This window comes from Triturus cristatus, chromosome 3_1 (genome assembly GCF_964204655.1).
Source record: "Triturus cristatus chromosome 3_1, aTriCri1.1, whole genome shotgun sequence".
NCBI lineage: Eukaryota > Metazoa > Chordata > Amphibia > Caudata > Salamandridae > Triturus > Triturus cristatus.
Genome location: NC_140583.1, coordinates 35626669 through 35639244, shown reverse-complemented (window position 1 = coordinate 35639244; position 12576 = coordinate 35626669). Strand labels below are relative to the sequence as shown.

At 47.7% G+C, this 12576-nt stretch overlaps 1 protein-coding gene across 1 annotated transcript in view; it reads left to right on the top strand.

The window, feature by feature from the left end:
• The window catches only part of CRY2 (cryptochrome circadian regulator 2), a 499904-nt gene that overhangs the window by 156860 nt on the left and 330468 nt on the right, over positions 1-12576 (top strand). Inside the window, exon 3 of the mRNA XM_085646709.1 lies at positions 9127-9269. Within this exon, the coding sequence (XP_085502835.1) occupies positions 9127-9269 (143 nt within the window). The remainder of the gene's footprint in view (positions 1-9126; positions 9270-12576) is intronic.

The following is a 12576-nucleotide window of genomic DNA, read 5'->3' as shown; positions in this document are numbered from 1 at the left end:
TATGGTGCCTATCATTAAACTTAAAAGAATGGGCAGCCGCTCTTTTGCCTATCTCGGACCAGTGCTTTGGAATTCCCTCCCAATAGCACTCCGCATTGAGTCGTCTTTTCTGGTCTTCCGAAAACTTCTAAAAACTTGGTTATTTGACCAATAGTCAGTTTCCGTAACTCCATTCATTGTCTGATTGCTCTAGTTTTCTGTCAGTCTTAGCGCTGGGAAACCCTTGTTGGGTAGCTGTGCGCTCTACAAAATTACTATAACATAACATAACATAACATAACATAACAATGGGAGTGAGATCTATCTCGTAACGCAGCTAGTGATGTTCTCCATAGCTCTGCCATAGTTTAACCGCATCAGCTCAGCACAGTCATTGGTGATATATATCCCTAAGTATTTCACCTCTGTGTCACACCATTCTATTGGGAAATCAGGAGTGAATCTCTTCACAGAAGTAGTGAGTGGAAACATCTGGGACTTCATCCAATTTATATGTATTCCAGAGAGCTCCCCAAAGCAGACAAATTCTCTCAGTATAGGATTGAGGTTCTGTTAGGGATATCTGAGATAAAGTGTAATGTCATCTGCATATAGTGAGATGAGTATAGGGGGCAGTTGGCAACCAAAGCCTTGTCATGGTGATGCTGTCTTACTTTAGACGCAAGTGGCTCAATCGCTAGCTCGAATAGTAGGGGGGAAAGTGGACACCCCTGTCAGGTGCCCCGTGTAACAGAGAAAGGCAGTGAAGTTTGGCCATTGATTAGAACCTTGGCCACCGGAGAGGTATATAAGAGGAGTATCCATGCTACGAACCCTATAGGTATCCTCATATTTTGCAGTATGGTAAATAAGTAATCCCATTCGACCGAATCAAAGGCTTTTGTGGCGTCTAAAAAGACCGCCGCGATAGCCAATTGGGGGTCTACATTTTTTTATATAGAGAATATCGTACGGAGGTTCTAAGATGTCGCTCTTCCTGGAATAAATCCGGCCTGATCAGACAACACCAACTACTCCATCAACAGACTTAGTCTGTTCGCCAATAATTTGGTGAGAATTTTTGCGTCATTGTTGATTAAGAATAACGGTCGGTAGGAGTTGCATGTTGCTGCAGGTTTACAGTGCTTTAGGAGCGACGTAATCAGTGCCTCTCTCATAGTGCCCGGAAGAATGCCTGTTTCTTGGGCTTCCTCATAGACTTCCTTCAATATAGGAATCAGAGGGTCAATGTAAGTTTTGTAAAAATCTATAGGAAAGCCATCTGACCCTGGGGCATTTCCCGACTTCATCTGCATGATTGCAGCACATATCTCATCACTCTCGAGGGGAGCCGCGAGGAACTCCCTCTGTGTATTCCCCAGCCAACCTATGGCTATGTCCTTCAAATAACTAGGCAGATCAGGTGGCTGTTGTCTGCGAGTTCTATATAAGGTGGTATAGAACGTAGTGAAAATCTTAAGGATTTCTTGGCTGTCCCTGTACCGTGTCCCCTCGTCATCTAGGATCTCTATCACGTGATTGGAGAAATGTGGTTTACTGACTGCCTCTGCCAAGGCTCTGCCTGGTCTCTCGCCCTCCCCTTCTCGTCGCGCCACAAAATATCTCCCTCTGAAGCGTGTTTCTCTCTCTACAGTATTTTTGTACTATGAGAGTTTATCCCTGAACGCTACCTGAAGCATACCACTTGTGTCCTGTCCCATCTCGCCCTCTAACTTCTTAAGCTCTCCCTCTAACTTTCGCAAATTCCGTCTGACGTCCTGTAAGACCCCAAAGCTCTTGGCAACACAGGAACCTCGTATAGTGACCTTAAAGGCCTCCCATACTGTGCCCATATGTGTGACTGAACCTAAGTTACTCTGGAAGAAATTGGTGATTTCTTGTCGCACCTCAGCCTGGAAAGCGGTGTCCAATAGTGCCTCTGTTACAAGCTTCCAATTCCTCGAATTAGTGGTCAGAGCTGGAGGGGATAACACCAGCCATACCGGGGCATTATCAGAATAGGTCTTGGCTAGGTGCTCTGCGTTAACTATCCATGGGTCCACTCCTCGGGTCACGACCCAATAGTCCAGCCTAGCCCACATTGAATGCATTGCTGTATAATGTGTACCTCCCCTCTTTACAGGGTGAAGATGTCGCCAAGCATCCACAAGGCCATTATCAGAGAACATGTCCAACAGAATGCCATATGTTTTGGTATAGTGATGCGTAAGAGGGTTGGATCTGTCATTGGTTGGGTTGAAGGTTGTGTTAAAATCCCCTCCCCATATTATATGTGTGGATCATAATTCCAGGATTTTTCCCCACAGCGTGGTGTAAAAGTCTGGGTCATCTACATTCGGTCCATAACAGCATAATAGTGTAATCGATTGTGATCCCAGACTGCCCCAAGTCATGCAATACCTTCCCTTGGGGTCATAATTCATTTGTCCTGGAATATATGGAGCATTCTTCTTAATAAAGATCACGGTGCCTCTAGAGTTTGTAGAATACGAGGTAAAGACTCTATGTGCAGCCCATTTGCTAGCAGATTGTGGAGTGTATCGTGGATCGAAATGCGTTTCCTGCAGCATGGCAATGTGGATTTGGTGACTATCTAAACATCACAAATCAACAAGAGAGAAAGGGTTTTGAAGGGAATACTCCCGGTCCCCTTTAACCAACAATCGTAGCAATCAAAAGAAGGAGTTATCCCAACAATCCAGGCAACGAAATACTAAAGAAAGCAAGAGAAGAAAGATTTATCTTATAAAAGAACCCTCACTCACCAACCTATTTGGTGACATGCTTCATCATCGGGTTCCCACCCGAGCAGCCGAATGCCACTCGGGTGTGCTTCAACGCATGATTACAGCGGAGGAGGTTGTTGTTTGGTGATAAAGTGTATGTGCGTGAAACAAAATGAATAAAATTGTCTTTATTGTTCTCTAAAAGTATTATGGAGGAACAATAAGACAAGATTAAAAACAGAAGGGGATGTCTTCACAGGTTAAATTAGCCCGTGACTTCCACAAAGTGTAAATAGTGAAGGGAATTGCGGTCTACATGTTTCAGTCTCAGTGCGCCAGAATTTGTCTATGTTTACGGGGGTCCCATAAACCTCTAACATTCCATGTTAGGAGGTGAATTTTAAATGCGTCAGTTGTTTGAGCCATAGATCATATATCATGTTTTCCGCTGTATTGTGTTTTAGGCCTAGTGCTACTCATGTACATCCATGCGTGTATCCGTAAATCTACCCGATTCAAAACATAACATGTTGGTATACAGAATAGTGTTCCCCAGCCCACCCCCCCCCCACGACAGCATCCCAATCATGCTAGCATTACTTTGCCCTCCCAACACCCCAAAAACCCAACTCTTTGCAGACCTGTTAAGGTTATCTAAACTATTTGGGGGAACGCCCTTGGGGAACGTTAGGGGCACTCGAGATTCTCTTTTCTCCAGCAGACCCTGGTACAACCTCCTATTAGTATGGGGGGAGAAGTGGTGCTCGGTATGGTCCACTTTATAAGCCCCAGTTCCTTCACTACCCTCAACCACTCTCTTGTCTCTTTCCCATAACTACTTATCTGATTCCAGCAGTGTAACAGGGGGCCGGCTGGAGGGAATTTGTTACGCTTGCGCCAGTGGGGAAACAGTCCCCAGTCTATACAGCATTGTCCAAGCCTTGATAGGGGAAGATGGAAAGTCCCTCGGTCCGGCATCTGTTCAATTGGTGCAATGTACGGGTCATCATGTCCCTTGATTTTCAGTCCGCCATGGGGGATGTGGATCTGGATGAATGCTCCTTTGTTTCCCAGTGTGGTGTTTGTCGTGTGGTACGTTTAAGAAAGTCATACACTTGTTGCACGTTTGTAAAGAAGTATTGCCTGCCCTGGTGCATGACTCCTAAGTGTGCCGGGTGCATGAGTGCATAACCAATTTGTGCCTTTCAAAGTTTTTGCTTGGCCGGAATGAACTTACGCCTCGCCTCTTGTACTGCCGCTGTAAAGTTGGGGTATGTGGTAAAATTATTGCCTTCAAAGTTCAATTGTCCCTTTTCTCTGGCCAACTCCAGGGCTGTATCACAATCATGAAAACTGAATAAGCAGTCGGAGATTGCTTCCTGGGGAGGTCTAGGGCCCAGCGAGCAATGTGCTCTCTCTATGATCATCTGAGATGAGAAGACCTCAGCGCCAAATGTTTCTCGCAGCAGGCATTCGATGAAATCTTCCATTTGCCCAGTGTTTGTAGTTTCTGGAAACCAATGACTCGTATATTGTTGCGCCTGCTGCGCGCTTCCAGATCTTCATTTTTTACAGCAATCACTTTGAGAAGCTTGTCCATCTGAGCGACCTGCTTTTGCACTTGTATCGTGGTGTCTTCGTTATCCGAAATTCGCCTCTCTGTCTCTTTGATGCGTTTATCCTGCTTGTCGAGTTTGAGGACTATGGAGTCCATGCGACTCGTCATAATGTCCATTTTACTCTATAAAAGTAAGGCTGTGTCGCATCTCGAGCAGTAGGCTTTTGACATCATCTTCCTGGGAGGGCTCTGGTTCTTGTGTGCGTTCTACACTCATATGTTCCTGATCCTCAGAACTGGCGCGTGTGACGGTTCTTTTGGTTTCAAAAGGCAACTTGGATTGTTTACCATCTGTTTTCCCCATTTCAGTTCAAGTACAGTGCAGCTAAGGCAGTCCGACCCAAGAGCAACTGGATAGTGCGTGTTGCGGTCGTTTAGGGCGTATCAGTGTTCACCAAGGCCAGGCACAGTTTGCCTTGTGACCCCGGAAAGAGTGCTACCAGTATGGCTCTTTCTGTTTATTTGCCTCCACCGTATTGTTGTTGAGTATTTTGGTGCATGGAGGCTCTGGCCAGGGACCCGGACCAGACACCTTGTGTGTCTTTGTGGACTGGCCCAATGCGTCAGAGCAGGCGCTATCTATCTGGTGCTGGCCACGCACCCGAACTCCCTCACTCTGGCACAACAGGAGGGTTTTCCCAAATGCTTGCGATGGATTTGTACGGAATCCGGCCGATAAGGGAGTTCCCCTGTGTCAACCCATGCACGTCCCCCACCGCGGCAATGGGCGATAGCAGCGTGTATCACTAGGGGGTATATCAGTGCGAGGAGGCAAGCATGGGAATATCTTGTGCAAGAAAAGTCCGCTTTTTGTTTATCCCTCTTGGCACTTCAACTCCTCACCTCCATATTCCGGGATCATACAGGCTAGGCGGGTCCGCTACCAGCCCTCTTACTGTAGCGGGTGATGGCACGTCGGTTGGAACGTGTGCCGTGCTGCCTGGTCACCACGTGGGATCCCTGGGGCTCCCTTAATCTTGGAGGCTGAGTTTGTCTCCAGCGGTAGTCGCCGCGAATCCGGCGTCAGCGAGGCAGTAGGTCACGGTAGCGTCTAGCGTGTCGCTTGTCAGCCAAAACAGGGATCGATGCATGCCCGAGAGATTGATGGGCAAATAGCTGCTAGTTTTACCGCATTCTTTTACCTGGGCACAGGATAAATGACCGGATAATGCTGCCGAGCAGCAAGAGCCTCACTGCCATTTTGGTTGTGCGCCACGTAGCGCCCCGTGTGCTCATTCTTCTTTCAATCCCGGCAGACGTTCTGTAGGCCTCAGTCTTCCTTGGGTCATGTAGGGTGCGTGACTCAGCCAATGTTCTTCTCACCAGAGGGAGTAATGGGCTGTCCATATCATGCTGCCAGTCAGTGCCTTCTTGCAGCTCACAGGTTGCACCACAGGCAGAGTTTACCCTGTATAGGCCATGGCCTAGCTGGGTGCGCCTTTCTCTTGTTTCTTACTCTACTGGGGTCTCTGCTGGCCAAATGTTGAGCCTCTCATCTCGAAAACTCTGACAGCAGCCTTTTGCACAGAGATGCAGAGCCTGCCTCAGGGAGGGTTGTTTGGCTGGTTTCTGCTCTGACTCATTTGTGCTCTCTCACAGTCATCCGCTGGGTGCTCCGTTGAGGATCATCAGCTGATGCAGACTCCTTGTCCTCCTTGGGGTGTTTATTCTTGGCAGAGTGACTTCTCTGCTCCTTCCAAACCTTTGCCAGCGGCACTGCAGCGTTAGGCCTTTCGTCCCTCTGCAGCACTGTTCTCGGTGGTAGAAGAGATCTGTGCCTGTGCGGAGGAGCTGGTGCAGTACCGCTGCTCACTAGTGGGGGCAGAAACACAATTACCCAAATGTTCAGCCAGGGCTCCAGCCATTGTTATTGAATGCCCAGGGCAGTCAGAAGAGCGACGAGGTGAGTGCTTTCGGTGGGGCAGGCAGGGGACAGTGTACAGAAGCCATGTGGGGCTGACAGCATCCCCAGCCCCCATGTCATATACGCGAGAGCAGGCTAAAATGGCCTTCTCGGGGAGGCAGCTCTCAGGATGTCCAGGGCTTCTGCTTTCAAGGGAATGACGGGGAGCAGGTTTTATGCGCTGGATACTCCCCTAATATTGCAATGTTGTCTGGCTGTATTTTCTGGGGCAACTTAATTGGTCTGGCAGTCGGTTGGCTACTCTCTAAAATCGAGGCCGCGGCCCTTTGTCAGAGGAGTGTATTGAGTGTGGGTAAGCCTTCTCCGGCACAGTTTAGGTTTGGCAGCTGGTGCAGCTCTCCAGTCCTGGCCAGAGTTGGATCCACTCTTGCCGCACACGCTGTCTAGTGGGCAGCGACCTGCACTGCGCCAGTAGTGCCAGTGCCAGCACACTTGCAGCTCTCGCGGGGGCTCTCTTACAAGGTGGCAATGGCACAGTGATCTGCTCCAGCGCAGGCAATGGCGAGCCCCCGACGCCACCCACGGAAGCAGACGATGGCCCGGCTTGCTCATGCAGACTCCACTTTGGAACCACCTCGCTCGCCGCTGCCCAAGAACGGATGAGAGATGTGGAGCATAGATGCCAAGGTTTCAGATTGCTTATGTGGGACATTTTCATAATTTCGGTGTAATTATGAATGACAATAAACGACTGACTATGAATGATACTTTCTCGCAAACAGTATAATGTCACCCCCACTTACTAGTAGCATGACACAGTTGCCGAGTTAAATTAAACAGATTTCCTGTTTTAGCCAGCCTGTCTCTCCCTGGCTGCAATCAATCAAATGAATGGCATGATCAGATCATAATCAATTGACAGAGTCTCAGGCTCTCTGCCATGTGGTACCCGAGGCCGACTCCAGGATGCGAGAGGAGTCCTAGTGGGGATCTTCTCCCTATCCAGTCAGACAATTAGGCCCCTCTTTAACTGCAGTTTAGACTGACCCCGTTTTTGGTGTGGATTTAGAAGCTTTGTTTTACGGCTGGACATCCACATCTGTTTGAATCTGCGGTGTGAGTGGGGGGTGCTTTTTTACAGTAATTAGGCAGGTGTGTGGTTTAGGGTGACCAACTGGCCTGGGCGCAAATTCAGTATGGTGAGTGTAAAAATTCAGGACAAAAATTCAGGACAGAAGGTCAAAATTCAGGACAAATCTTCTGGACAAAAGGTAAGTTTTATTTATCTTAGGCATATCTCAGGCATTGCAGTAATACAGAAAATTACGTTAAATGCATTATTCTAACACAAGATGTTTGGCCCTTGCAGGGCTGGTGGAGGAGACATGCTCACCGCAGCACTCCAACAAAACCATTGAGCGACTGTAAATCATCACCTCAGCCAGGGACCATCCTCCGTCAGTGCCCTCATATCTGGGACCACTCTTCTCTGCCTCACCATTCAGTGCTGGCTGTGGACTCATGCTTCCTTCTTGTTTGGCGTAATGGCCCTGCAAGGGGCTCACTGCAGGCGGGTGATGGGTGGCTCAGCAGGGTTGCTGTGGGCGGTGACCAGACGCTTTTCCTCTTGGGCAGGACTGAGGTCTTCATTATCACGCCCTCCCCAACTACTGCAGGGTACTGGTCTGCCATACCGACAGGGCCGTTGATGATCATCTCTCATTGGGGCTGTTAGCAGGGTACACTTTAGTCAGCACCTTGCGCTGTATCTCCCTTCATTGTTGATGTGTGGCAGCTGGCAGGGTCCAGTCTGCCTCATCACCAATGTGGTGTCATGGGCCGTAGACCCACATTCTGAATAAATGAGCAACACACCAGTGGTTTGGGTGTAGAACTGGCTACAAGCATGTGAACCAAGCCCCTTTATTAGAAGAGTCACCTGAGTAATGACGCCTGTGATGAACGGGTGTGTGTTGAGTACAAGTACAGCCCTAGGTATGGGCTGCTTTGTTACGTGTCCAGCAGGACACCACACTGAAGTATTTTCTATGTCAACGTCAGTGCATAATTTGTAAAAGAATAAGGTCAAGGGCCCAGAGGTGTGGTCAGAAGCCAGCGGCCCGCTTTACAGAATTCCAGGGGTGCAAATACCAAGGCTGCGTAGTCTTAATCCCACTTCATGCATCTTTCATCTCACTCTTGCAGGTTCTGTTCCATCCCACCTGTTTCATTTTGTCACTGTTGTTCTGTCTTTTTCTTCCTCCTTCACCTTTTTTTTTCTCTCTTTTGCTGTGGGTCAAAGTTTTATGTGGAAAAATAAGTACCAGTCCTCAGAAATGAGTGCCGGTGGGCCTCACCTGAAAGCAGCAGCTCAAATTAAGCACTGGTTGACGTAGTTTTCTGCTGTTGTTACAGTCTTGCTGCATCAGATTAACCTATAATTAATGTGTGGCACACTTCCATGTATTTATTAGGCAATCCACTACAATTATATGTCAGTCTTGTATTTAAAGAAATGTCAATTGAATGTATACTGAACGTAAGCTTAGTCTCTTTGTACTTTGGGCTCCTGTGGATACTGGGCTCCTGCAACAATGACAGTTGCATTCAACCCACAAAGGCTGCACTTATACTTATTTGACAACAGAGGGCATTATTAATGGAGCAAAGATCTGTGCTTTTAGGTTTCTACTGCAAAAGGGGATTTTCCGTTCTGTGGGTTTTAACCAGGTTTAATTATGTTAAACCGAAAACCAGAAACACTAGATGCTTAGAAGTTCCAGCATGTGATCAGAGAAGGGCTGATATTTGACTTTAAGGTTACATGCTTCATATGTGTACCAGACCACTAAATGGAAGTGCGGGTTGAGTGTACTGCTACATTTCACTGTTTATTAAAAGATATTTTACTTTCATAGGAATGGGGCGTAACTAGGCTCACCTTCGAGTATGACTCTGAGCCTTTCGGAAAAGAAAGAGATGCAGCCATCATGAAGCTAGCAAAGGAATCTGGAGTGGAAGTAATCATCGAGAACTCACACACACTCTATGATCTGGACAGGTGAGCTGAAGCAGGCAATGAACCGGCACACTCTACTACTCTGACATGTCAGCAAATACAGTCTAGTCAACTCACACTTACTATTGGCTCCATGTGTGCCCGTAATTCAGTTAGAGAAGACACATTTTCTACAACGTTATATCTTCTATATATTCACATACTTGAATCATTCCCTGTCGTTTTGCTGGAATCCCTGGTACATTGAAATAGCAGTATACAGTCTAAAATATACAGTAAAGAGTATATCATGTAAAATAGTATGTTTAGTAACACATACACATCCTTTGAAAGAACACAAACTTCAGCCAATGAGGTGGAAGCTTAAGCGCTCTACTCCTCCTAGTGACCAATATAGCACAGATTTCTACAGCAGATCATGTGTTTGGGAGCTCCCTATCAGAGCTCTACTTTAACGTTTCAATGAACCTCAAATTGTGTCCATTTTCGTCTGCCCTGTATTAGAACCAGTCTTATCTTCAGCACTACTATACTGTTACTGTGAGTTGTCTTTAGGGAAGATTGTTAAAATTTTTGGACCAGGGAGATCTTTTTGATCTGACGAGCAACTGTCACAAACTGTCACCAAGGCTGACAAAGAGAAGAGATCTCTTTTTAAAACCTGTTTATCATATGGCAGCATGAAAATTTACATTGATGACCCACACTCTCATTGTATTTATTGTCTTTATCCTAAACATAAATCAGCAGAATGCAAAATCTGTAAGTCTTTCTCCACTGAGACTCTTACAGGTAGAGAACAGAGGTAGGCATTATTTCTTAGGAATAAAGAGAATATTCCTCCTCCTAAAAGAGATTCCCCCTCTTCAGGGAAAGAATCCGTGAGAAGTGTCCCCGCATGTGCTTCCATGAAGGCAGCGAACAAGAGGAGACTTTTACAGTTTCCTGAGCTTAATCTATTTGATACAGTGCTTCCAGCCACCTCCTCTGCTAACAAACCAGTGTCTAAGTGCTACAGAAACTCACTTGTGACAAAAAAGAAGAAATCTTCTAAGGAAACCTCGGCGAAAATGAGTTTAGTGACGTCAACGACCTTAAATGCTTTACAAAGATACTGTTAAAGACAACACCATCATCGACGATACCATCGATGAGGATGTCACTGTTGAGCATTCAGTCGAAAACAACACCATAAACGGCCAGAAGATCATTGATGACCACCACACTATAAGCATGGCGTCTATGACGACCATACCGTTGACAACAACAACCTTGACTGTCGACAACTATAACCATACCATCGACAATTAACATACTTTCAACTGAATCACCGTAGGGAATCAAATACATGGGAAAAAACGTTTTTGACCTTTAAGGGTGACTAATGTGTATCCAGTACAACTATTTCAGTCAGATCAAGAAGAAGAGGCTAGTGAGTATACCTCACTGACAGCTTGCAGCCAAACGCAATTGTATGTGAGATATTTCTCAGATTTTGCAGAGTACGCACCAGACGACATGTGCGTCAACAGAAGTACAAATCTGGAAGTGCTCGAATGGATTTAAGGCAGAATCCACCTAGAGATTACAGCGAGCCAAATATGTCAATGGGCCTTCTTATAAACTTTGCGAACACAAGGAGATGATGGACGGAGCACTGAAACTTTTCAGACACTCACCCCCAATCACAGATCTGGGATGAATCCGTCATCATTCTTTAGCTCACTTCTCTACCTCAGGTCAGACCCAGCTATATGAAAATCAGTCTTGACCCTGTGCCTCATGGGAACAGTCCAGCCCGAACTGCCAAGTCAGGTCTTCCCTGAACCGGAATCAAGCATCCTGGGACCGGTTTCTGGGTAACACCCATCATCAGCCAGGCAAGCTTGAATCAAGTGGCAAATTGAGCAAGGGACTTATGTCTGGGCATATCCTGCTAACCTATGGCGAACAAAGCAAACACAAGGAGATGATAGATGGAGCTCTCAAGCTTTTCAGACACTCGCCCCCAGTCACAGATCTGGATTGAATACATCATTCTTTAGCTGACTTTGCCACCTCAGTTCAGACCCAGCTATATGCATATTAGTCTTGACCGTACGCCTCTAGGGAACAGTCCAGCCCGAACTGCCAAGTAAGGTCTTCCCCGAACCGGAAACAAGCATCCTGGGACGGGTTTCTGGGTAACACCCTTCATCAGCCAGGCTAGCTGGAATCAAGTGGCAAAGTGAGCAAGGGACCCGCGTCTGGGCATACCCTGCCAGATTAAGGCAAACAAAGCAACCACAAGGAGATGATGGACGGAGCGCTGAAACTTCTCACACATTCGCCCCCAGTCACAGATCTGGGTTGAGTCCATCATCGTTCTTTAGCTCACTTCACCACCTCAGTTCAGACCCAGCTATATGCAAATCAGTCTTGACCCTGTGCCTCTAGGGAACAGTACAGCCCGAACTGCCAAGCCAGGTCTTACCCGAACCGGAAACAAGCATCCTGGGACGTGTATCTGGGTAACTGTCAGCGGCAACCCTGCTCACTAACCTTATAAGCCGGATACAGCAGGGGCGATCCACGATGCTAGAGTCCTTTCTCCCCGAGAACAGTATCACCCTAGAGGATTGAGAGCCCCCTCTACAAGCAACACCACCCCCGGGGAAACGGGATAACTCAGAAGGGCAGAGGCGACTAAATGGGGGAGGTACTCCACTCCTGTTGAGAGAGAAGGAACAGTCATGAGCTACAGGAACCCCGACCCACCCAGCAAGACAAGATATCAGTACACAAGTGAATTCCTCCTCACACTCACTCAGGCAGTTCCCTGTGTCGCACAGGTAGTCGCGTTCAGACCAGGGTACTCACGCCTCCAGGAGAGGAAGAGCGGACGCTCTCCGAGCCTTTCAGTCGGCTCCAAGCGCAGGAACAGCAACACGCAGGTGTCTTCAGAGGCGCCTCGGAGCTCTCCGAGCCTTTCAGTCGGCTCCAAGCGGGGGTGCGGGTAGGGCCGAAGCGGAGAACCTCTAGTCCGGTCTCCAACGCTTCGGTTCCCCAACAGAAGTGAGGAAGGAGAAGCGAAGTGCCACTCAAGTAGTATGCAGGCGGAAGGTGCGGGTGAGCTCATGTGAGCCCGTAGGTTCGTCGGAACGGAGTACGCGAAGGTGAACCGGGCAGCGGCTCACGCAGCGAGTAATTCTCGGGAAGCAGTCCAGCGAGGTCAATTACCTCGAGATACGCCAAAAGGGACTTGATTGACAAGCCCTGTTTCTTCCGTGAGAGCGGCTATTGTACCGCCTCAGGAAGTGCGTTCGCGCGCTCGCTGGGGGCGATGGGTATTGTAGTCTTAACCCTACCG